At 41.1% G+C, this 22,999-nt stretch overlaps 1 protein-coding gene across 1 annotated transcript in view; it reads left to right on the forward strand.

The window, feature by feature from the left end:
* Positions 1 to 22,999, forward strand: part of LOC115478360 (mediator of RNA polymerase II transcription subunit 12-like protein) — a 122,070-nt gene that overhangs the window by 71,558 nt on the left and 27,513 nt on the right. Inside the window, exon 11 of the mRNA XM_030215662.1 lies at positions 19,677 to 19,808. Coding sequence (XP_030071522.1) covers positions 19,677 to 19,808 — 132 coding nt within the window. The remainder of the gene's footprint in view (positions 1 to 19,676; positions 19,809 to 22,999) is intronic.

The raw sequence follows: 22,999 nt of genomic DNA on the forward strand, positions 1-22,999 counted from the left end.
TGAAAATACACCTTCGCGTCACTGTGACTTAAATTTCATAATCTTAATTAACACTGAAGTATCACAGATCTGTTGCATTATGTTTTTCACCCCTCCCCCAGGTGTAACCATCAGTGTGGATTGAAGTAGATTGGGAGGCATTGATGTCTTGCCTGTTTTCAGAAACCTGTACTGATGTCACCTTCAACTTCAAAAATATATAAATTCAGGATCAACAGTTGAGGAGTTACCTTATGGGAGGGGATTTTATTTAATAGAGAATACATAAGTTTTATTCAATACAAATGTGCAATTCTCAGAAATGGCATGTCTCTAGACAAAAAAAGGAAAGGGGGGGGGGGGGGGGGGGAGACAGGACAAACAGAAGAGTGGCATTAAAAAATAATAAGTTGATATTTTGGGGAGTGTATGTTCCTGGAGTACTGCTGCCTTGAATCAGTATGTGTTATGCAGTTATCTTGGCTGCTAGATGGCAGTGAGATATATTATAGATAACTTCTTTCATGAACACATCATCTTATTACCAGACTGCATGTGTTTTGATATGTGTGGCACTGCTTTTTCATAGAATACCTGTGATGTATGCAGTACTTTTAATTTTTAGTTGCATCGAGGGGCATTTTCAAAAGAAACGTCTAAGTTGGAATTTGGACGTTTTACGAAGACGTCCAAATTCCGAGGCAGGGAGAAGGTCATTTTCGAAAAAGATGGACATCTATCTTTTGTGTTCAAAAATACCATGGACATCCTTGGATTTGGACGTTTTGCGATTTGGACGTCTTTGATTTTTGGCCATTTTCGAAACAAAGACGTCCAAGTCTAAGATGTCCAAAGTCAAGCTATTTGGACGTGGGAGGAGCCAGCACTTTTAGTAGACTGGTCCCCCTGACATGCCAGGACAGCACTCTGGCACCCTAGGGGGCACTGCATTGAACTTCATAAAATGCTTCCAGATACACAGCTCCCTTACCTTGTGTGCTGAGCCCCCCCAAACCCACCACCCCCAACTGTACACCACTACCATAGTCGTTACGGATGAAGGGGGCACCTATATGTGGGTTTCTGGTGGGTTTTGGAGACTCAGTTTCCACCACAAGTGTAACAGGTAGGGGGATGGGCCTGGTCCACCTGTCTGAAGTCCACTAAACTACTCTAGGGACCTGCATGCTGCTGTTATGGACCTCAATATGACATCTGAGGCTGGCATAGAAGCTGGCACGTAATGTTCTGCACCACACTTTTTGGGGGTGGGAGGGGGTTAGTGACCACTGGGGAGGGGGAGTAAGGGGAGGTCATCCCTGATTTTCTCCAGTGATCATCTAGTCATTTGGGGCACCTTTTTGTGCCTTATTCGTAATAAAAACAGGTCTAGCTCAAAACGTCCAAATTTTAGTGCTGGACGTTTTTGCTTTGTACCATTATGGCTCAAAGACGTCCGAGTCTTAGGAACGCCGAAGTCCCGCCTTGAACACGCCTCTGATACGCCCCCTTGAGATTTGGACGTCCAAGTGCCGATTTATGTCACTTTTTGGATGTCCATCTCTTTCGAAAATGTGTGTGCAAGCAGTGGTGCCTGCTAGAGAGTCTGTGTTGGTCTGTATGTCTTTATGCATAGGGAGAAAGACATAGAAACATGCAAAAATATAGACCCATGCCCGTGCATGCACAAAAACACAGTTGCCTCAGGTGCTTAGATTGCATGGGGGAAAGGACTTATTGGACCCAGCTGCTAAATAATGCAAGCTGTCTTGAACATTATTTGAAAAGCAATTCTAAAAATAACCATCATAATATATAAAATAAAAATTATATATATTGATGAGCTCTAATCAGGATTTGCACATATAAATACCAGCATATATACCTCTATGCCAAATAAATCTAGAAAAACTAATTTTATACCTGCAAACCTTCAATATGTGCATATGGCAAGGGTATGTGGTCTTGGTGTGTTTTGGATGAGGCTAAAAAATTGTGTATTCCCCATTTTGGAAGGAGAAGATACATCTGACTTGAGAAGTCCATGTTGGGATTTATACCTACTCCCGGGGACATCAAGGATTTTTTGTTGTTTTTTTCAGGAGGGATTAGGGGAGGTTATCCCCGTTATCCCTCAGTGAATTCCTCCCCCCCACCAATGCGATATTGCTAAATGGTTTTGGGCTCTGTCGCTCATAACGATAGTCATGTTGTTTTTCTAAAATGGCAGACATATGGCTCCAAGTGTTGTTACTTAACTCTTGCATTTTCTGAAATACCAACGTACAAGTGTAAGTGCCGACACTTAGATGTATATGTTGCCGAGTTGCCTCCATTGATATTGCAGACATTGACAGTTAAAAAATGAGTGTTACTGGACATAGCTGACATTTACACATCTATTCCTCCGTGTACTTTAGAAAAGGCTGTATGTTGACAGCTCCTTTTCTAAAGTACTACCAGAATTTGAGACATCCTGATCTGGATGTCTCCATTCTGATTTTACATTCTGTCAAAAATCCACCTTCATGTGAAGTCTTATAAGTCCTAACTCCTCTGATGTGGATGCCCTTAGGTCAGAACTTCCCGAACTGTGGGTCAGGACCCCAAATGGGATCACAAAACCTGTATTTGGGATCATGACCTCAGTAGTCTCTCCATAGATGCATCATTATTCTGCACTTGGAGGGAACCAAGGGTGTCGCACAATTTTATTTGGCCACAATCATGGGGTTACAGCCACGAGAAAGATTGGTCAGCACTGCCTTAGGTAGTTCTGACAAAGTGCTGTAGCTCATGGCCTAGTCTTCTGTGTTAGAAGTATGTGAGACAGTATTTGATTGCTTTAGGAAGGATTTGCCACACATCTGGATAGTTTTGCTTCCCAAATAGAAAATGCAAGTATGTGTGTGTGTGTGGGGGGGTGGGGGGGGGGGGTTGTCTTGATATTGTCCGAGAGAGGATGCTACAGCCTATCATCTTGTTCCTTTGTGGTAATTGATTGGTTTCCTTCTTTTGATATTTCTTAGTACTGTAGTTACATCATTTTAACTGAAGTCTGTGACTCAGGAAGTTCTTTATTTGTGCCTTGTAAATGTTTGACAAGTAGTTGGAGAATATGTTTAGCGAGTTGTATTACTTTTCTTTTGTGCTGCTTTATTTATTTAGTTATTTAATATACAGTGGGGGAAATAAGTATTTGATCCCTTGCTGATTTTGTAAGTTTGCCCACTGACAAAGACATGAGCAGCCCATAATTGAAGGGTAGGTTATTGGTAACAGTGAGAGATAGCACATCACAAATTAAATCCGGAAAATCACATTGTGGAAAGTATATGAATTTATTTGCATTCTGCAGAGGGAAATAAGTATTTAATCCCTCTGGCAAACAAGACCTAATACTTGGTGGCAAAACCCTTGTTGGCAAGCACAGCGGTCAGACGTCTTCTGTAGTTGATGATGAGGTTTGCACACATGTCAGGAGGAATTTTGGTCCACTCCTCTTTGCAGATCATCTCTAAATCATTAAGAGTTCTGGGCTGTCGCTTGGCAACTCGCAGCTTCAGCTCCCTCCATAAGTTTTCAATGGGATTAAGGTCTGGTGACTGGCTAGGCCACTCCACGACCCTAATGTGCTTCTTCCTGAGCCACTCCTTTGTTGCCTTGGCTGTATGTTTTGGGTCATTGTCGTGCTGGAAGACCCAGCCACGACCCATTTTTAAGGCCCTGGCGGAGGGAAGGAGGTTGTCACTCAGAATTGTACGGTACATGGCCCCATCCATTCTCCCATTGATGCGGTGAAGTAGTCCTGTGCCCTTAGCAGAGAAACACCCCCAAAACATAACATTTCCACCTCCATGCTTGACAGTGGGGACGGTGTTCTTTGGGTCATAGGCAGCATTTCTCTTCCTCCAAACACGGCGAGTTGAGTTCATGCCAAAGAGCTCAATTTTTGTCTCATCTGACCACAGCACCTTCTCCCAATCACTCTCGGCATCATCCAGGTGTTCACTGGCAAACTTCAGACGGGCCGTCACATGTGCCTTCCGGAGCAGGGGGACCTTGCGGGCACTGCAGGATTGCAATCCGTTATGTCGTAATGTGTTACCAATGGTTTTCGTGGTGACAGCGGTCCCAGCTGCCTTGAGATCATTGACAAGTTCCCCCCTTGTAGTTGTAGGCTGATTTCTAACCTTCCTCATGATCAAGGATACCCCACGAGGTGAGATTTTGCGTGGAGCCCCAGATCTTTGTCGATTGACAGTCATTTTGTACTTCTTCCATTTTCTTACTATGGCACCAACAGTTGTCTCCTTCTCGCCCAGCGTCTTACTGATGGTTTTGTAGCCCATTCCAGCCTTGTGCAGGTGTATGATCTTGTCCCTGACATCCTTAGACAGCTCCTTGTTCTTGGCCATTTTGTAGAGGTTAGAGTCTGACTGATTCACTGAGTCTGTGGACAGGTGTCTTTCATACAGGTGACCATTGCCGACAGCTGTCTGTCATGCAGGTAACGAGTTGATTTGGAGCATCTACCTGGTCTGTAGGGGCCAGATCTCTTACTGGTTGGTGGGGGATCAAATACTTATTTCCCTCTGCAGAATGCAAATAAATTCATATGCTTTCCACAATGTGATTTTCCGGATTTAATTTGTGATGTGCTATCTCTCACTGTTACCAATAACCTACCCTTCAATTATGGGCTGCTCATGTCTTTGTCAGTGGGCAAACTTACAAAATCAGCAAGGGATCAAATACTTATTTCCCCCACTGTATATTATATTGCATGGGGCAGCCTTTGCTGTATATATGTGTGATGGACTTCAGGTCTGTATGTTTGATTTGTGTAAAATGGACCAGGTCCATGCATTTCGGTGGTCCTCAGTGATTAGCCTTTATAAGCACCTGTGCTGTTTTCAGTACTTGCAGTTCATTGTTGATGCTTGCCTCTGGGCATGCTGGGAAGAGCAGGGTTTGCCTCACTCCCTCTGAGTGATCTCTGAAAAGTAGATGGACATGTTAGAGCTGTCCCTTAAGTAATAATCCAGTGTGTAGAGAGCCGGCACTTGCTACACTGAGGCAGCCACAGCTGTTTATTTTCATCTCAGACATAGAAAGCCAGAATGTTTTTTTTTAACCTGTTGTTTGGTTCTGATCTGCCATTTGACAGTTCTCTCTGGGAGAGGATTAAGTTAGACTACTACTACTAATTATCATTTCTATAGCGCTACTAGACGTACGCAGCGCTGTACACTTGAACATGAAGAGAGAGTCCCTGCTCGACAGAGTTTACAATCTAATTAGGACAGACAAACAGGACAAACAAGAGATAAGGGAATATTAATGTGAGGATGATAAAATAAGGGTTCTGAACAAGTGAATAAGGGTTAGGAGTTAAAAGCTACATCAAAAAGTAGGGCTTGTAGCTTAGATTTGAAGATGGCCAGAGATGGAGCTTGACGTACTGGCTCAGGAAGTCTATTCCAGGCATATGGTGCAGCAAGATAAAAGGAACGGAGTCTGGAGTTAGCGGTGGAGGAGAAGGGTGCAGATAAGAGAGATTTACCCAGTGAACGGAGTTCCCGGGGAGAGATGAGAGTGGAGAGGTACTGAGGAGCTGCAGAGTGAATGCACTTATAAGTCAATATGCGGAAACGGATAGGAAGCCAGTGAAGTGACTTGAGGAGAGGGCTAATATGAGCATAACGACACTGGTGGAATATTAGTCGTGCAGCAGAATTTTGAACAGATTGAAGAGGAGAGAGATGGCTAAGTGGGAGACCTGTGAGACGCAAGTTGCAATAGTCTAAGCGAGAAGTGGTAAGAGCGTGGATGAGGGTTCTGGAAAGGAAAGGGTGAATTTTGCTGATATTATAGAGAAAGAAACAACAGGTTTTAGCAGTCTGCTGAATATGTGCAGAGAAGGAGAGGGAGGAGTCGAAGATGACCCCAAGGTTATGAGCTGATGAGACAGGAAGGATGAGAGTGTTATCTATAGAAATCGAGAATGGGGGAAGAGGAGAGGTTGGGTTAGGGGGAAAGATAAGAAGCTCAGTCTTGGTCATGCTTAGTTTCAGATGGCACTGAGACATTCAGGCAGCAATGTCAGACAGGCAGGCTGATACTTTGGCCAGGATTTTGGCTGAGATTTCTGGTGTGGAGAGGTAGATCTGGGAGTCATCAGCATAAAGATGATACTAAAACCATGGGATGAGATCAGAGTACCAAGGGAAGAAGTATAGATGGAGAAAAGAAGAGGTCCCAGGACAGATCCCTGAGGTACACCAACTGACAGTGGGATAGAAGTAGAGGAGGATCCATTAGCGTATACACTAAAGGTACGTTTGGAGAGATAAGAAGAAAACCAGGAATGAACAGAGCCCTGAAATCCAAGTGAGGACAGCGTCTCAAGGAGTAGGCTGTGATCAACATTGTCAAAAGCAGCAGATAGATTGAGAAGGATGAGGATAGAATAGAGACCTTTGGATCTGGCCAGGAACAGATCATTGGAGACTTTAGCAAGTGCTGTTTCAGTTGAATGAAGGGGGCGAAAGCCAGATTGAAGTTCTGTATGGGTAGAATCCTAATCCATCTTAAAAAGCGGTTCATTTGATTTATTCATTTGTCATCAGTTACATTCAATGTAAATTTGGATAAAGGACTGAAGTCTCCCTTATTTGATAGAAAACAGCTTCAGTACAGTCACAGGTTTACCTATCTGGACATACTTGGTAAGACCACCTTGTAAAGGCCAGAGATAGCTGCAGTTTCAAATGTTTTTTTGTTTTCTTTTCTCTGCAGGCACCAAAAAATTTATTTTATTAAACTTAATTTTAATACTGTATCAATTAAATCCTGAGTGAATTACATAAAAGCAGTTATAAACAGTAGAAATACCAACAATATAATATACATTCATCACTGTTCGGGAGGCTCTGTCAGTCACATAACCACCAAATGCAACTCAAGATCAAACAGTTTCTTGTGTTGCTGGTTTCTCTCATCCTCTTGGACTTCCCTTGTTCCCTTTTTGCTTCTGTTCTGTTTAGATGGATTAAGCCTAGCCAACTATCTTTGTGTGAGTAGTTCACATTAGATGCAGCACCCCAGATTGTTCAGTACCAGATAGACCCCCCCCTAGCCTGTCCTACCTTTTTGCTAGAAAGAAGACATGGGTTCTTTTAGGCAAGGCCTTTTTACAGTTTCTTCCAATTTGGAGAAGGAACTCCACTTACCCTGTGCCTGACAGGCAGGTCCAACCTCCAACTTTCTCATTGATTGTATTTCTGCTTATATTTGGTCATTTTACTTTTGTTATTGTAAATATGGTTAAAAAAAAAAAGAGGTGTTCACCTGGGGCAAAGCTGTGGTGTTGTGGCTGGAATGGGGATCTGAATGTGTGTTTTGGTGGCACTGGCTGCTATTTCTGTGAGCACCTGTTGAAGCTGCGAGGCCCAAAAGCTTGTTGGGACCAAGGCCTCATTCTTTTGTGATAGTAAAGGCAAAACTGATTATGCTTTACTTTTAAAGGGGTAGATAGAAAAACAAATAGAAACATGAAGGATGACACACTTAACAGAAAAAGAATTCATGCTATAGGGAAATAGGTTCTCTTATCTATTTAATAAAGACAGGGAGTAGGTGCAGAGAAGAAGAAAGAAGATACCTACCTAGGAGACATCCTTTGTAAAGTTGTTCTTCAGCTAGCTAATGCAAGAAAGACCTGGGAAGAGGAAACAAAATAAAAGATAAATGACGGAGTGAATAAACAAGAGCGTGCACACAGAACAGAGAGAGAGAGAGAGGGAGGAAAAAAGAGATAGAGAATAGAAAAGAAGGAAGGAAGCAAATGTAAGAAGTACTTACCTGATTAAGAGCTTTTGAGAGAGATATTCTGTAGAACCTGTAAAACCAAAGTAAATAAAAATTTAAAATGTCTAGTTTTAACAGAACTAATTCAAGTAAATAAATTTGTGTAAGAATGTAAATATTTATCCAAAGTTCTTTTTTCTGGTGCTGCATTTTGATTAAAATTTTTAATCACGTGATTAAAGTTAGGGCATAGCCAACAATTCATTGGGGGGCCCACGTGCTTCCTCTCCCTCCCCCCCAACCACATTAGGTGTCATAACTTTGCTGATGGGGATGCCTAAGCCCTGACAGTCGAAGAAATCCACTGCCAAAGCCAACCCCTTCTTCCTTATACTGCCTCAGGAGCGAGGAAGTCAATGGGGTGTCTTCAGCTGCTGATGCCAGCTCTCCCTGAGCATGCTTGGGGAATACAAGCATCAGTGGCTAGAGGCATACTGCTAACTTCCTCCCTCTTGAGGCAGTACGAGGAAGAAAGGGGCAACTCAGGCAGCAGATTTCTTTGGCTGGCAGGGATTCAGCTACTCTACCAGCCAATGAACAGGTTCTGCAACTTTGGAGACAGCCAGAGCCCAAAGTGTGGGCCCAGGTCTCCAAAGTCCCCCCCTCCCGTGGCTAGGCCACTGATTTAAAGGCTCAGTATGTGCCTTTTTCCTGCCCCCAGGTCCAACTCTCTCTCCCTTTCCTGTACCCCTATGCCCATTATCTCTCTCTTCCCTTTCTCACACCCCACCCCGAGTTCAACACCTCTCTCTTTTTCTTCCTTTCTTCCACCCTTTTCACCCCAGGTCCGTTTTCTCTCTCTCTCTCCCCGTTCCCCACCCTTGGCCCTGCAGTTCTCTCTTAAAATCCCTTCCTCCCACCCACCAAATTCCAGCATCTCTCCTCTTCATCCCCTCCCCCCACAAAGTCCACCAGCTGTCCCTCCTGACCCTGACTGTGATCCTCGTTCAGTTCCCTCTCCCTTCTCCCACATGGGCAGCTCTCTCCTAGGTCCCCTCTGCACCTGTACATTCAGTACCTTTTCCAAATACAGGCAAGTCTTCTGCCCTGAAGTGCCAGTGGCAGCCATGGCCTGCACAACGCCTTTCCATGTGATCCAACCTTCCTTTCCTGAATGATCGCGATTAACAAGCTGTCCTACTTTTTTTTGAGAGATCTTGAATTTGTATACATTGTTGCTGTAAATCGGAGACAAGTTGATCTGTGACAGTTCTCGCCTAGAATCTGAAATTATATAGTTGTAATTGAAATCTATGTAAGAATGATCATTTGTATATGTTTTCTGCATCTTATTTAGGGGGGACGTTATCAAACTGCTAACTTGTGTTATTTGCTCCTTAATAAGCTATCGAGAAACCATGAGCACACAAGCCATGTCATATTTAATGTGCAGGGGCTGTGTCTCTAGAATTCACTCCCAGCTTCTCTTCTCCTTCAGAAATCACTAGATCAGTTTAAAACTGACCTTAAAATGCACCTTTTCAAGGATGCATATAAATGAGTCTCTATCTGCAGCGAGCAGACCAGGAGGTACCTGGAAGACACCTGTAGCTATCCCTCTCATTCTTCCTCCCCTCTCTGTCATGTCCTTTTGTAGTTCTCTCCCTACCCTAATAGTCTTGTCTAAAATTCCTTTTGTTTTGTTTTCTTTGTTCCTTTTCAATGATCTTTTAGATTGTAAGCTGCCCTGAAGGCACCCCAAAGGGCGGAATAGTAAACCTATAATAAACTTGAAACTTACAGGGCACTAGCACTGGGTGCAGTGCCCTAATGCAACAATGACTTAAGGCACTCAAGCTACATAGTAATGAGATGCAAAATATGCAAATGCATATAAAGCAGTTCTTTACTATGTAAATATCATACTGTGGCTTGCACTGTGTACCGGGTGCACAACGCAAGCTGCAGCATAGCATGTAAAATACACACAGCTAAAAGCTGGGGTTAACATTGAGCCATCAAGCCATGGCCTCATGCTTCTAGGCTGCCGCTTAAAGGGGCCAGCACCTGGTAAATTGATAGTCTTCCATGCACTTCCCACCCCTTCCCCCCACAAGACTGATCCTGTTGTGGGCACTGCCCTCAAGAGGTTATGTTCCCCGAACCCCCCGAAGACATCCTCTGATTTGGCGTTGAGTTTAGTTGGGAAACCCTAACGTCACCTACCATGACATAAGTAGTGATTTAAAAAGTATAATATCATACTCCACCACAAGGGGGTGCTACAATTTTGTTAACAGTATAATGTAAACTTTATCTTAAACTATAGCTGTTGTATACTGCCTTGGGCGAATGTCTTCATAAAGGCAGTTAATAAATCCCAATCAATGAATACTTAAATAAAAAAAATTATAGCATGTTGCAGTTGAGTTGTTGCAGTTGAGTTTTAACTGAAGAGCAGAATATTTTTCTTTGGAAATGTTCTTTTAGTATGCTGCAATGTAACATGCAGTGCTTTGATTTATTTTTGCTACAGCTTATCAATAAATGCTCTTTGACACAGAACGTTTAGGTAAAATTTATTGTATACAAAAAACTAAAAATAAAGATAAACTGTTGTATAAAACTGATAATTAAAATGGAGATCTGCTGATAGACAGCACGTTGTTTAGCTGAGAGTGAAACTCTTTGTTTCCGACATCTCCTGTTTATCATATTGCAGGGACTTAAGTATGCAAATAATTTCAAAACAAATTATTTCATTGTTTTTGGTGCTATAGGTATATTGTGCTTGCATTTGGCATAACCTTTCAGAAGTGCCAAAGAATGCTAAATATGATTTTCTATTGTTTTTTAACAGTTTTGAAGCCCTTTTGGTTCTTAAGTCTTTCTAGGTTTGTACCTTGGATATGATGCCTATAAATCTCACACTTTGGCCTTTGATCTTACTCCTTTGGGTGGTCCATCCTTGCCATCTATTCAAAGAAGCCTACCCAAAAGACCCAGATTAATCTCATGAACCCATCTACCTTACATATACTGAAGAGAAAACGACATTGACCCAGAATCTATCTCCCACCTTACCCTCCTCTCTCTATCACCTGTCTCTACCTACCTACCCATCCATTTACTACCCATCCATCCTTCTATTGTGTTATACTTAATTTCCTACTTTATATAACAAAATTCTGTGTTACCTATTACTATGTAAGCCGCATTGAGTCTGCTTTTAGTGGGAAAGTGCGGGATACAAATGTAATAAATAAATAAATAAATGTACCAAAGGCATTAGAAGGTGAAAATGACTTGCCCATCTTCCCTGGTTTTCAGCCCATGCTGTAACCACTAGGCCTCTTGAAGCATGTGCTTGAACAGATGTCATTCTTGTTTATCCTGCTAGTATTGCTACAGAACTAGGCTTTGCAGATTTTCTTGCACTATTTCTGGAGAGGCGAATTATAGGTGGATGGAGAAGGCCATGAATGAAGATCCTAGGGTGGGATGAAAAGGGTGAATGTGACGGGGGGAGGGGGGAAGAGGAGGGAAGGCTTGAGAAGAGAAGTAAATAGGAGTGCATGGTAGGAGCCCATAAATTATGTTTGCTGAGGACTCAATACAATGTTAACTTGGCCCTGACCTTGGGGAAACCAGTCTGCTTTAATTATATTTGAATTATTTCTTCAGATTTATCCCTTCTCTTCCCTTCTTTCTGTATAGAAATAGTCATATCTATAAGATTGTTTGGTGTCTCTGCTGCTGATGATTAAGTCTGTCATGAACATCATATTTACCAGCTGTCTGATGTTGAGCAGTCTCCTCTATGTCCAGAGAGGTATAATTTGTGTTGAATTTAGCACTTCTGCTTTTTTTTTTTTTTTTTTTTTAAACCTGGCTCCTGTGGTTGTACTTTTCGTAGCAACCATATCTTATCCAGGCCTGGATTTTACTTACTGGCACCCAAAGGGTAAAGGGGTGGGGTGGAGAATGATTCCCCTTCTTAAATTACTGGAAGGGTCCCCTTCACGTTTGATCAGGTCCTCCCTTTTTTCATGGTGCCCTCTTACCTCTGCAACTATATCTCAGATTACCATGCAGAAGCCAGCAACACTTCTCTAAGTGTCTCTCCAGTGTGGGGTCTTCAAACACTCACACATTGACAGGTCCTGTGGTACCTCGCCTCTGGCATGAGTTCTTATGGTGAAAGGAATCCAGTCAGGAGAAGAGGTGGGGGCATCACAGGGCCTGTTACTGGAGAGTGAGTTACAGCAATGCTGGCTGCAGTGGTGTGATCCTAAGGTACTGTGGTACTAGATTCAGATCAAGGTGTGAGAACAGCAGCAATGCTCCAGCACCTCTCAGAATTTTGCACTAGTGGCCTATGTCTAACTATGAGCCTGGTCTTATTAAACACATCCTCCAAAGCTTGAGGGTTGATTGAAATAATCACTCAGTCTTTGGTTCACTAATGTTTCATCAAATCTTCTCCCTCCTCCTCTGGAATGGGGTTTAAAATTTCCTACAGTTTCTTTCCACATCAGCATCCACATGGCCCACTACTCTTAGGGCCCTGTTTACTAAGGCATGTTAGCATTTTTAACTTGCCTACAATTGGCGCGTGTGTTAACTGTGTAGATGCCTATAAGGATATTGTAGGCGCATACACTGTTAACGTGCATATTTGGTTAATGCGCGTTAAAAACACTAATGCGCCGATAATGTGACTTAGTAAACAGGGTCCTTAGTGTCGTTCTTCATCCATTGCAACACAACAGGCTTTCTACTAGTTGACGCTGAATTTCTTTAGAAGATTTTGTTTTTATTGGCTGCTCATTGTGTTATTCAGTTGTATACGTTTCTATTAATTCATTTGCAAGGAAAAAGCAAGCTATTTCCTACGCAAATAGCTTTGATATGAAAAAACACTGAATTTTGATAGGAATGACTCCCCCCCCCCCCCATTGAAACATTCCTGAGTATTGAGCTCTTTACAGGAAATGCTGCTGTTTGTAATAAGAAACCACATGAAGCTCCACAGCTGGAGTGGGAAAGTGTTCTAATTATCTTTAATTTGTTGTCTATGCTGTGCACATTGACTTGGAAAACTTTTCTGTGCCAATGGTTTTCTTTTGTTCTTTTTCCCCATTGGAGGTCTTGTTTTCATGGACATTTTGAAATCAGACTTTAGTGGCTTGATTTTCATATCCAAAGTTTATTATTCTTAATGAAAATTATGTTGTATGTTGGGAATTCCTTCTGCTTAGAATATAAGAATAGCCATACTGGGTCAAACCAATAGTCCATCTAGCCCAGTATCCTGGTTCCAACAGTGACCAAAACAGGTCACAAGTACCTGGCAGAAACTCAATATGTAAAACCATAAGCCTTTATCTGCACCTACATGGGGACTTTTTATTTTAATATACCCTCTCCCTTCCACCACCACCTCCCAGGGCTGGTGTTAGGGGTGGGCAAATAGGGCAACTGCCATGGGCCCCCATGTCACTGGGGGCCACAAATCTGCCTGAAGTTGAAAGAGGGACATTCTGCAAGTAAGCTTTGGGCCCCTCTCCGTAGCATCTGCCTTGGGCCCCATCATGTTTAGCATTGGCCCTGCCACCATCGTCCCTAGCCTGGTCATTTCTTTAACAACCCTGAGGCAAGAGCCTGGCACAGGAGCTTCTTCAGAATCTTTATTTATTTTTATTTATTTGTTACATTTGTATCCCATATTTTCCCACCTATTTGTAGGCTCAATGTGGCTTACATAGTACTGGAGAGGCACTTGCAGACTCCGGTGTGAACAAATACAAAGTGATGTTGTGGTAAGATAAAGTTCATGTGGCACAGCCACATTAGGGAATTGTAGAACGGAAGAGTTGTGTTATGTCCATTAGGTGTTTTAGTTTGGTTGTGTTGCAGAGATCAGGCATTTAAGTTGGATCGGTAGGATATGCCTTTTTAAACAGGTTAGTTTTGAGTGATTTCCGGACGTTTAGGTGGTCGTACATCGTTTTCAAGGCTTTTGGCAATGCATTCCACAGTTGTGTGCTTATGCAGGAAAAACTGGATGCGTAAGTTGATTTGTGTTTAAGTCCTTTGCAGCTTGGGTAGTGCAGATTTAGATAAGTTCATGTTGATTCGAATTTGTTTCTAATTGGTAAGTCGAACAAGTATCTCGAGGCTTCACCATAGATGATTTTGTGAACCAGGGTGCAGATTTTGAAGGCAATGCGTTCTTTAATTGGGAGCCAGTGTAGTTTTTCACGGAGAGGTTTTGCGCTTTCAAATCGCGTTTTTCCAAATATAAGCCTAGCTGCCGTGTTTTGAGCGGTCTGAAGTTTCTTTAAGGTTTGTTCTTTACATCCCGCATAAATTCCATTGCAGTAGTCTACATGGCTTAGTACCATTGATTGTATCAGGTTGTGAAATGTTTCCCTCGGGAAGAATTGTTTCACGCGTTTGAGTTTCCACATTGAATGGAACATTTTCTTTGTTGTGGATGCCACTTGACTCTCTAGTGTTTAAATTACTGTCCATTGAAACGCCAAGGATTTTCAGGCGGTCTGAGAGGAAGGGTGTGATCTGGGGTGTTGATACTTGTGGGGTTGTCCTCGTTGTGTTGGGATGAGAGGATGAGTCAATGTGTTTTTTCTTTGTTGAGTTTTAGTTGAAATGCATTTACCCATGAGTCCATGATGTTCAAGCTGAGCTTGATTTCGTTGGTGATTTCTGTCAGTTTGGTTTTGTAATGAATGTATATTGTGACATTGTCTGCATATATGAAAGGGTTAAGGCCTTGGGTGGATAAGGACTTGGCAAGTGGGGTCATCATTAAGTTGAATAGGATTGGTGATAGCGGTGATCCTTGTGGTACTTCACAGTCTGCTTTCCATGGTGATGATATGTTTGAATTTGATTTTACTTGATATGTTCTTGTGGTTAGGAAGCCCTTGATCCAGCTAAGTATGTTTCCACCAATCCCGAACTTATCTAGTAATCTTATTAATATATTATGGTTTACCATGTCGAATTGGAGGAGAAGGATGTTTTTGCCTATTGCTATTTCCTGCTTGAATTTGGCTAGAAGAGTGAGTAATACTGTTTTAGTGCTGTGGAGGTGGTGAAAACCTGACTGTGATTCGTGTAATATTGAAAATTTGTTTATATAATCTGTAAGTTGTTTGGTTACCATGCTTTCCATTAGTTTGACCACCAACGGGATAGATGCTACTGGACGGTAGTTAGTGATTTCGTTTGTTTTTTTTCTTGGTATCTTTTTGGTATCAGGGTGAGTAGGATATTGCCATTTTCCTTAGGGAAGAGGCCTTGCTGAAGCATGTAATTTAGGTGGGATGTGAGGTCTGCTATGAAGCGGTCAGGGGTGGATTTCATTAGGTAGCTGGGACAGGTATCTAGTTTGCAGTGAGTGTTGAAGAACCTACTAATCGCCTGAGTAACTGTTTCGACGGTAAGGAGGGCGAAGTTTAACCAGGTCCGGTCTGCCGGGTATAAGGAAGTTTTCAATGTCAGTGTTGTTCTGAGGTAGCGAGTTGTGTAGGTTTACAATTTTTTCATTGAAATACTTAGCAAGTTTATCTGCAGATGGGATGTCTGTATTTGTGGTAGTGACCAAGTTGGTGTCTAGGAGTTTGTTCACGAGTTGTTATAATTTCTTCGTGTCTTTGTAATCTGTCCCTATTTTAGTGTTATAGTATGATCTTTTGGTCTGTCTTATTGCGTATTTGTATTTTCTTTGTATTTGTTTCCATGTGTTGAGTGTATGCTTATCTTTTGTTTTACTCCATGCTCGTTTGAGCTTCCTGGATTGTGTTTTTAGCTTTTTCAGTTTATCGTTGAACCATGGTGTTGAGTTATGCTTGCGTGAGGTTCTTGTTCGTAAGGGTGCAATTTCATCTAGTATGCTTTTGCATCTTTTATCCCATTCTATGAGGTAGTATATGGAGTCTGCTGTGCTGTCCATTCGTTATTGTATATCAGTTGCCAGAATATTTTTCTTGTCTACTTGACCTCTTGTGCTGTAGGATGTGTGTTCTTGTATTCGTTGTAAACCCTTCTTCCACCAATGTAGGGATAAGTTTAGTTTGTAGTGGTTGTTGTTAGGTTCTGGTCTGTTGAAAGTTTATGTGAGATGAGATCGAGTGTGTGCCCTTTGACGTGGGTTGCTTGCTTTTGTGACGATTTGAGATCCCATAAACGGAGGAATTCCTTATATTCTCGTGCGTTGATAGAGTTTGGGTCTTCTAAGTGAAGGTTGATGTCTCCTATTACTAGTATATTGAAGTTGGTTACACATGTGTTTGAAATGAAGTCCATGAAGTTAGTCTGGCCTTCGTTCCAATTACCTGAAGGTCTGTAAAACAAGACATAATTCAAATGATCGCGTAGGATTTTGTTGTGGATTCTGATTGAGGCAATTTCAAGTTGAGGTGTTATGGATTCGGCAGTGGTTTCGGTGGTAAAGTGGGATCGATAGATTAGTGCTGTGCCTCTGCCTCTCTTTTCTTTTCTGGTCCAGTGTGTGATTTTGTATCCTGGAGGGCACAGGTCTAGGATTATAGAGTCCTGTTGGTCATGGATCCAGGTTTCATAGATGAAGAGTAGGTCAAGGTTTTCTGACATGATCCAGTCTGTTTGTATTGCTGTTTTATTTACAGCGGATCTGGTGTTGACGTAGCCCACTTGGATTGTTTGGAATGGGTCTTCTGTTTTTGGTGTTGTGTGGACTTTTATTAGTTGTCATATCATAGGCATTAAATCCAGAAGTCACACTTGTTGAGGACTGACTCTCCTTCCTTCCCCTTTTTGTTCTGGATACAGCTTTGTCACAGAGCTATGCATCCTTACCCAAAGATGGAAAAATTAACTTGCAAGGAAAAACATGAATCTCCTTCCTTATTGCAAGGCTTCCTTTGTATTTCTTTTACCATTTGCCTTGTCACTCCTTACAACCCACAGGGAACAGTTCCAAGGACCAATTCTCATTTGCCCTGGTCCATGTGGCCCCCAATCAGGTCTGGTTTTCAGGGTGCCCAGTGAATGTAAATTTTTGGTGGTTCATGTTGCAGATGTATCTCATACATATTTTGTCTGTTATGGAAACTGAATCTATTTGGGGAAAAAGTAGTGAAGGATGATTGAGGTAGGGAGAATGCCATTTGTGTAACAGTGCAGTATAAAATGGTTTGGTATGATTTCACCTATCCCACAACATTAAAAAAAAGAACAACCAAAAAACAAAACAAAAAACCCAGCAAAACAGTTGCATTGTACTATTGTATGTGGTATAATACAAATGCAGCTTGATTTAGGGGTTTGCTGCCCCAGAATCAGATGACGTGTGCACTACCATTGAAATCTCTAATGGATGAATGGGTAGGGGATTTTAGATTTATTTCTTGTCTTTCCAAACACAAGCTGAATTATAGTTACACACATTTTTCCCCTGCCCAAATTGGCTTACAGTCTAGTCATACCTGAGGCAATGGAGATTGAAGTGGTTTGCCCACATTAACTTTTCTATGCTGATGGGTTTTTTTTTGTTCTTTTTCCCCATTGGAGGTCTTGTTTTCATGGACATTTCTTATCCAAAGTTTATTATTTTAATGATAATTATGTTGTTGGGGATTCCTTCCCCTTAGAATATAAGAATAGCCATATTGGGTCAGATCAATGGTCCATCTATCCCAGTATCTTGTTTCCAACAGTGGCTAAAACAGGTCACAAGTACCTGGCAGAAACCCAATATGCTAAAACCATAAGCCTTTAATCACACCTACATGGGGACTTTTTATTTTAATGTACCCTCTCCCTTCCATTCCCTCCCCCACCACCCAGGTCAGTGGAAGATATTTATTTTAAAAATGTATAACCTATCAACCTCAGCAACTAACAAATATGCTATTTGAACCCTGGTTTCCTTGGTTCACAGCCGTCTTCTCTAATCATTATTGTTCCATTATGCTGTAATGAATTATCTTTATAAATTATAATTATAAAATTATTTAAAAAAAATCTGAGATTACCTTTTTGGGTACCTTTTTATGGTAGCCCATATATATCTAAATTAGTCATCAGAGGAGGAATGACTGGTACTAGCCCATTTCCTATTTCTAGTTTTTAAAGGAAAGACTGTTCTGTTCCGCCTCAAACACTGGTGTGCTTCAGATGTGAAGTAGTTTCATCATTAGCTCACATCATGCAGAAGATCCTTGGTTTGATCCTCAAATCACGCCTTCCATTCCACAGATTGGCTGAGGGTTATGGGTACTGCAAAAGCCTGGTTATAGGTGAGGAGATACTACTGAGTCATGGTCATCGCTCAGTAGTGACATCTAGTGGCTGGAATTAAAACTTAGGGTTGCAGGATTCCAGTGTGTGTCCCTTCTGGAGGACTGCTTCTGCAATATCTAGATAATTTTGTTTTGATGACTGGCTACAGGTTAAACTGGTGGAAGGTGAGAAGAATTGTAAAATGAGATAGGGGAGGGAATCACTGGCTAGTTACCAATAAAGGCTTTGTAGTGCTAGGATCCTAGCTGGAGGTCGTAAGGAGCAGAAAGAAACTGCCAAGTCCAAAACAAAAAAATTAATAAAGATATGCCAACCAGTGGTTAAGGATGCAATTATTGAACATGCTTAGCCCAAAAGCCATTTATTGCGGTAACATTTAATATGGGAAAGAAAGCCAGCAGATCAATTTCACAACAAAAAGATTTTATTGAAGATACCGTGTATGAACAAATCGCCCGACACAGGCCGTGTTTCACCCACCTTGGGCTGCTTCAGGGGCTACAATGAACAAATATATAATAATTATCATAGATCATAATAAATAAAATATAACACACATACGAGCATAATATATCAAATATATAAATTGACAAAAAACATAATAAAATATGGAATATTACTAAATATACATAGAGAGTATACTAGAATAATTACATGAATAAGCATATCGCTACGCACTGTCCAATATAAATAATATATATATATATATATATATATATATATATATATACACACATGTACATAAAAGAGCATATATAAGAAAATATATATATAAAAGAAGTGTATGTAATGCAACAATTGTGTGACAGTGCATATAAACATATATATAATATATATATATATATTTTCTTATATATATGCTCTTTTATGTACATGTGTATATATATATATATATATATATATATATATATATATATATATATATATATATATATATATATTATATTGGACAGTGTGTAGCGATATGCTTATTCATGTAATTATTCTAGTATACTCTCTATATATATTTAATAATATTCCATATTTTATTATTTGTTTTTTGTCAATTTATATATTTGATATATTATGCTCGTATGTGTGTTATAATTTATTTATTATGATCTATGATAATTATTATATATTTGTTCATTGTAGCCCCTGACGCAGCCCTAGGTGGGCGAAACACGGCCTGTGTCGGCCGATTTGTTCATACACGGTATCTTCATTAAAATCTTTTTGTTGTGAAATTGATCTGCTGGCTTTCTTTCCCATATTGGATTTTGCAGATCGTTTGCCTTGTTGTTTTTTGGGTAACATTTAATATACTTGAAGAAACGGTGGTGTATGGTTTAATAGAAAACTAAGCATGTTGGTAGTGAGTAGATTATCAGGACGTGCTGTTTTTCATAAATGGAAATGGTATTTTAGGAGTAACAAGAAACTGTGGTGCATTTCTGCAAACGAAAACTCCAGTACTCTGCCTGTGAATCACTATAGTAGCCTGTGAGAGCTGCTATTCATAGTAGGTGCCAATTTTCATTTGCATAATTGCATTTGGTTGGTAATCACAAGTTTCTTTTCTTCTTCTTCAACAGGTTGCCCCCAACGATGAGGCTGTGGTAACCCTGCTTTGTGAGTGGGCTGTCAGCTGCAAACGCTCTGGCAAGCACAGAGCAATGGCTGTGGCAAAACTCCTGGAGAAGAGGCAAGCAGAAATCGAGGCAGAAGTACGTACTGTCATTGTCTAGCCTTGGAGCAATATTCAGAGCCGTGATCTCCAGTCTGAACAAACCCCAAAATGTCTTTTCTGTTAATGTAACAGCATCTATACTGCTGGATCAATAAGTGGCCCATTGGATTCCTAGTAAGTTTGTACTGAAAACTAGACAGCAAATTACTTTGTCATTCTTTCCACGGTTTAGGTGTCATGGTATTTTCATATACCAATTGCAATCGTGTTAAAGCAGCTGTGTCACCTGGCACTGTGCAAAGTTGAATCCCGGAGCATTTTTGACACCTGTTTAGTGTTTGCTGACTCTTTATTTATTTAAGTCATTGTACTTAAAAGTTAAAAATAGTAGACTGTATGCACGGAACCTTGGTCTTACAATCTTCTGTCTAAACTGTTAGTGAAGAGGGTTTTAGTGCTTAAAAACCACAGCAAGGAAAGTGTTTCTATTGCTAATATCATTCCAAAAGGACGGTGTCTTGTATGTGAACAGCTGTCTGGTCCTGTCCACCTAGATGGCAGGAAGTAGCATATTGAACATTCTGTACAGTTTAAACTTAACAGCAGAGCTGGGACTGACTGTTTCTGCACCCAGAGTGGATATTCAGAATAACACCCTCTGCCCTCTACTTTTTTTTTTTCTTTTTTCAAAAAATTTGAACTCACTTTAGTTATAAGGGTAGAGAAGGATCACATGGAATGTTTGCTTGTGATCCCTGCTCAGCTCTTTGCCTCCCAGGCCAAGAGAGAGAATATCACACATAGAGACAACTGTTGGTTAATTGGCAAAAGCTTTTGGGAAGAGGTTCATGGTATTCTCCCAACTAGAGACATTCACCTGAGCTCTTCAGCCCTCTACTTCGCTTCTGTTCCTTTTATTTGAACATCTGTGACATTTGTTCCACATACATTTGCAGTTCAGCTATTGTTATTGTGAGGCAAGCAAGCAATAACAGGAAATAGATACTGATTACCTGTACATTTATTGCATTAGGTCAAGGCTAAGCAAAAAATTATATTATTTATTTATTACATTTATACCCTGCGCTTTCCCACGCATGGCAGGCTCAATGCGGCTTACATAGTAACAATATAAATAATTACAAAGTCATAAGAAGAATATACAATTTGTGGTAAACGCAACATTAATGGGGTTAACGGATAAGTAAATTGAACATGGGAGGAACAGGGTGCAGAAGGAAATGAGCGTTGGGAGGTAGGCGTAGGAAGAGGGAGAGGAATGGATATGGGATAGCAATAAGGATAATGGGAAACATGGTCAATGTATAACAATCGTCAATAAGAATCATGTGGGCAGGATTTGGTTAGTTTGAATCGTTAGGGTAGGCTATCTTGAAGAAATGGGTCTTCAGTGCTTTTCTGAAGGGCAAACGGCCGTTAATGGTACGGATGGGTCTTGGTAGAGCATTCCAAAGCTGGGTACCTGAAAAGGAAAAATTGGATGCGTAGAAGGATTTGTACTTAATACAAGGATGGGCTTATCACATACTTGGCTCAGTGTTCTTGTCCCTAACAACTGTACTGGATATGTTTATCACAGGCAACCTTACAAGCTGCTTAGGCCATTCTTTTCTATTTTCTGCTTACATTCTTAATCCTTGATACTCCTCTCTAGATAGGGGGATCCTATTCTCATAAATGTTATCAGGGTCTTCAGGAGTACTGGCATTGGTGCTCTTCAGCACTTTCTGGAACTGCATGATTTTCTCAGGGTGGAAACGGAGAAGCCAGCAAGAAAGTGGCATCTCTAGTCAGAAGTATTTGGGTTTGCAATAGGCTCACAGGTCAAAGTGACGTTTCCATACATCACACAGACTGCATCACAGTCCCTTCTCTCCTTAGTTGTAAAAGACAGTACATGAAAAAGTACTAAGGGACTTCTATGTGTAAAGAACCCCCCCCCCCCTCCAGCCAGTATTGTCCATCCAGTAAAACCTACCATTCTAGCTTATAGCCTTCTTTCCTTATCCAGTCAGTTGAGTACGACTCTGTCACTCAATGGATCAGTGTTTGCCATGCCTTCTGATCTCTCACAGCTTCTTTCAGTTCTGCTGTGTTCATTCCAGTATCTTCCTTGATAGTATCTATCCAGCAAATTCTTGGGCGGCCTCTTTTTCTTTTGCCACTAACCATTCCAAGCATGATGTCTTTTTCAAGGGACTTGCTTTGCATGATATGACCAAAATAGGAGAGCTTTTGTTTTGCTACCTTGGCCTTCAGCGAGATTTTTGGTTTGATATGTTCCAGAACTACTTGGTCTGTTATTTTGGCTGTCCATGGGATGTGTAACAGTCGTCTCCAGCACCATAATTCAAATGTATGAAATTTTTGCCTGTCTACCTTTCTCAGCGTCCAAGATTCACAGCCATATGTTGCAGTTGGGAAGATTATTGCACTGACCTATCTACAATCTACATTTGGTTGCCAGGCTGATGCCCTTGCTCTTCCAGATGTTGTTCACGCTGACTATAGCACTTCTTCCAAGTGTCAGCCGTCTCTTGATCTCAGAGGTGCACTCACCATCGTGATTAATTTTGGAGCCAAGAAAGATGAAATCTTTTGACAACTTCAATTTCTTCATTGTTGATCTTGATGTCAACATTCACTTTTTTTGCTAATGTCATGATCTTTGTTTTTTTTGATGTTTAGGTGCAGTCCAAACTTCTCACTTTCTTCTTTGACTTTCCTGATCAGATGTTCAGGATCCTTCGTATTTTCAGCCAGCAGGGTGTTATTATCAGCATATCGGAGATTGTTGATGTTTCTGCCATCTATTTTCAAGCCAATCTTGGACTCATCCAGGCTTGCTTGTCGCATGACCGTTTCAGCATATATGTTGAAAGCAGCTGGTGACAGGATGCATCCTTGTCATGTGCCCTTTCCAATCTTGAACCAATCTGTGTCTGTATATGGCATTTGGACTGTAGCTTGTTGATCTTGATAGAGTGATCTTATGAGTTCAATCAGGTGTGGTGGTGTGCCCATCTCCTTCAGACAGGTCCAGAGCTTGCTGTGCTCAATCACATCAAATGCCTTCGAATAATCAATAAAACACATGTAGAGATCATCCTGGTACTCCCTAGCTTTTTCCATAATCCATCGAAGGTTTGCAATATGATCACAAGTGCCTCTGCCTTTCTTGAAGCCAGCTTGCACGTCTGACAACTC

This window comes from Microcaecilia unicolor, chromosome 10 (assembly GCF_901765095.1).
Source record: "Microcaecilia unicolor chromosome 10, aMicUni1.1, whole genome shotgun sequence".
Lineage (NCBI taxonomy): Eukaryota > Metazoa > Chordata > Amphibia > Gymnophiona > Siphonopidae > Microcaecilia > Microcaecilia unicolor.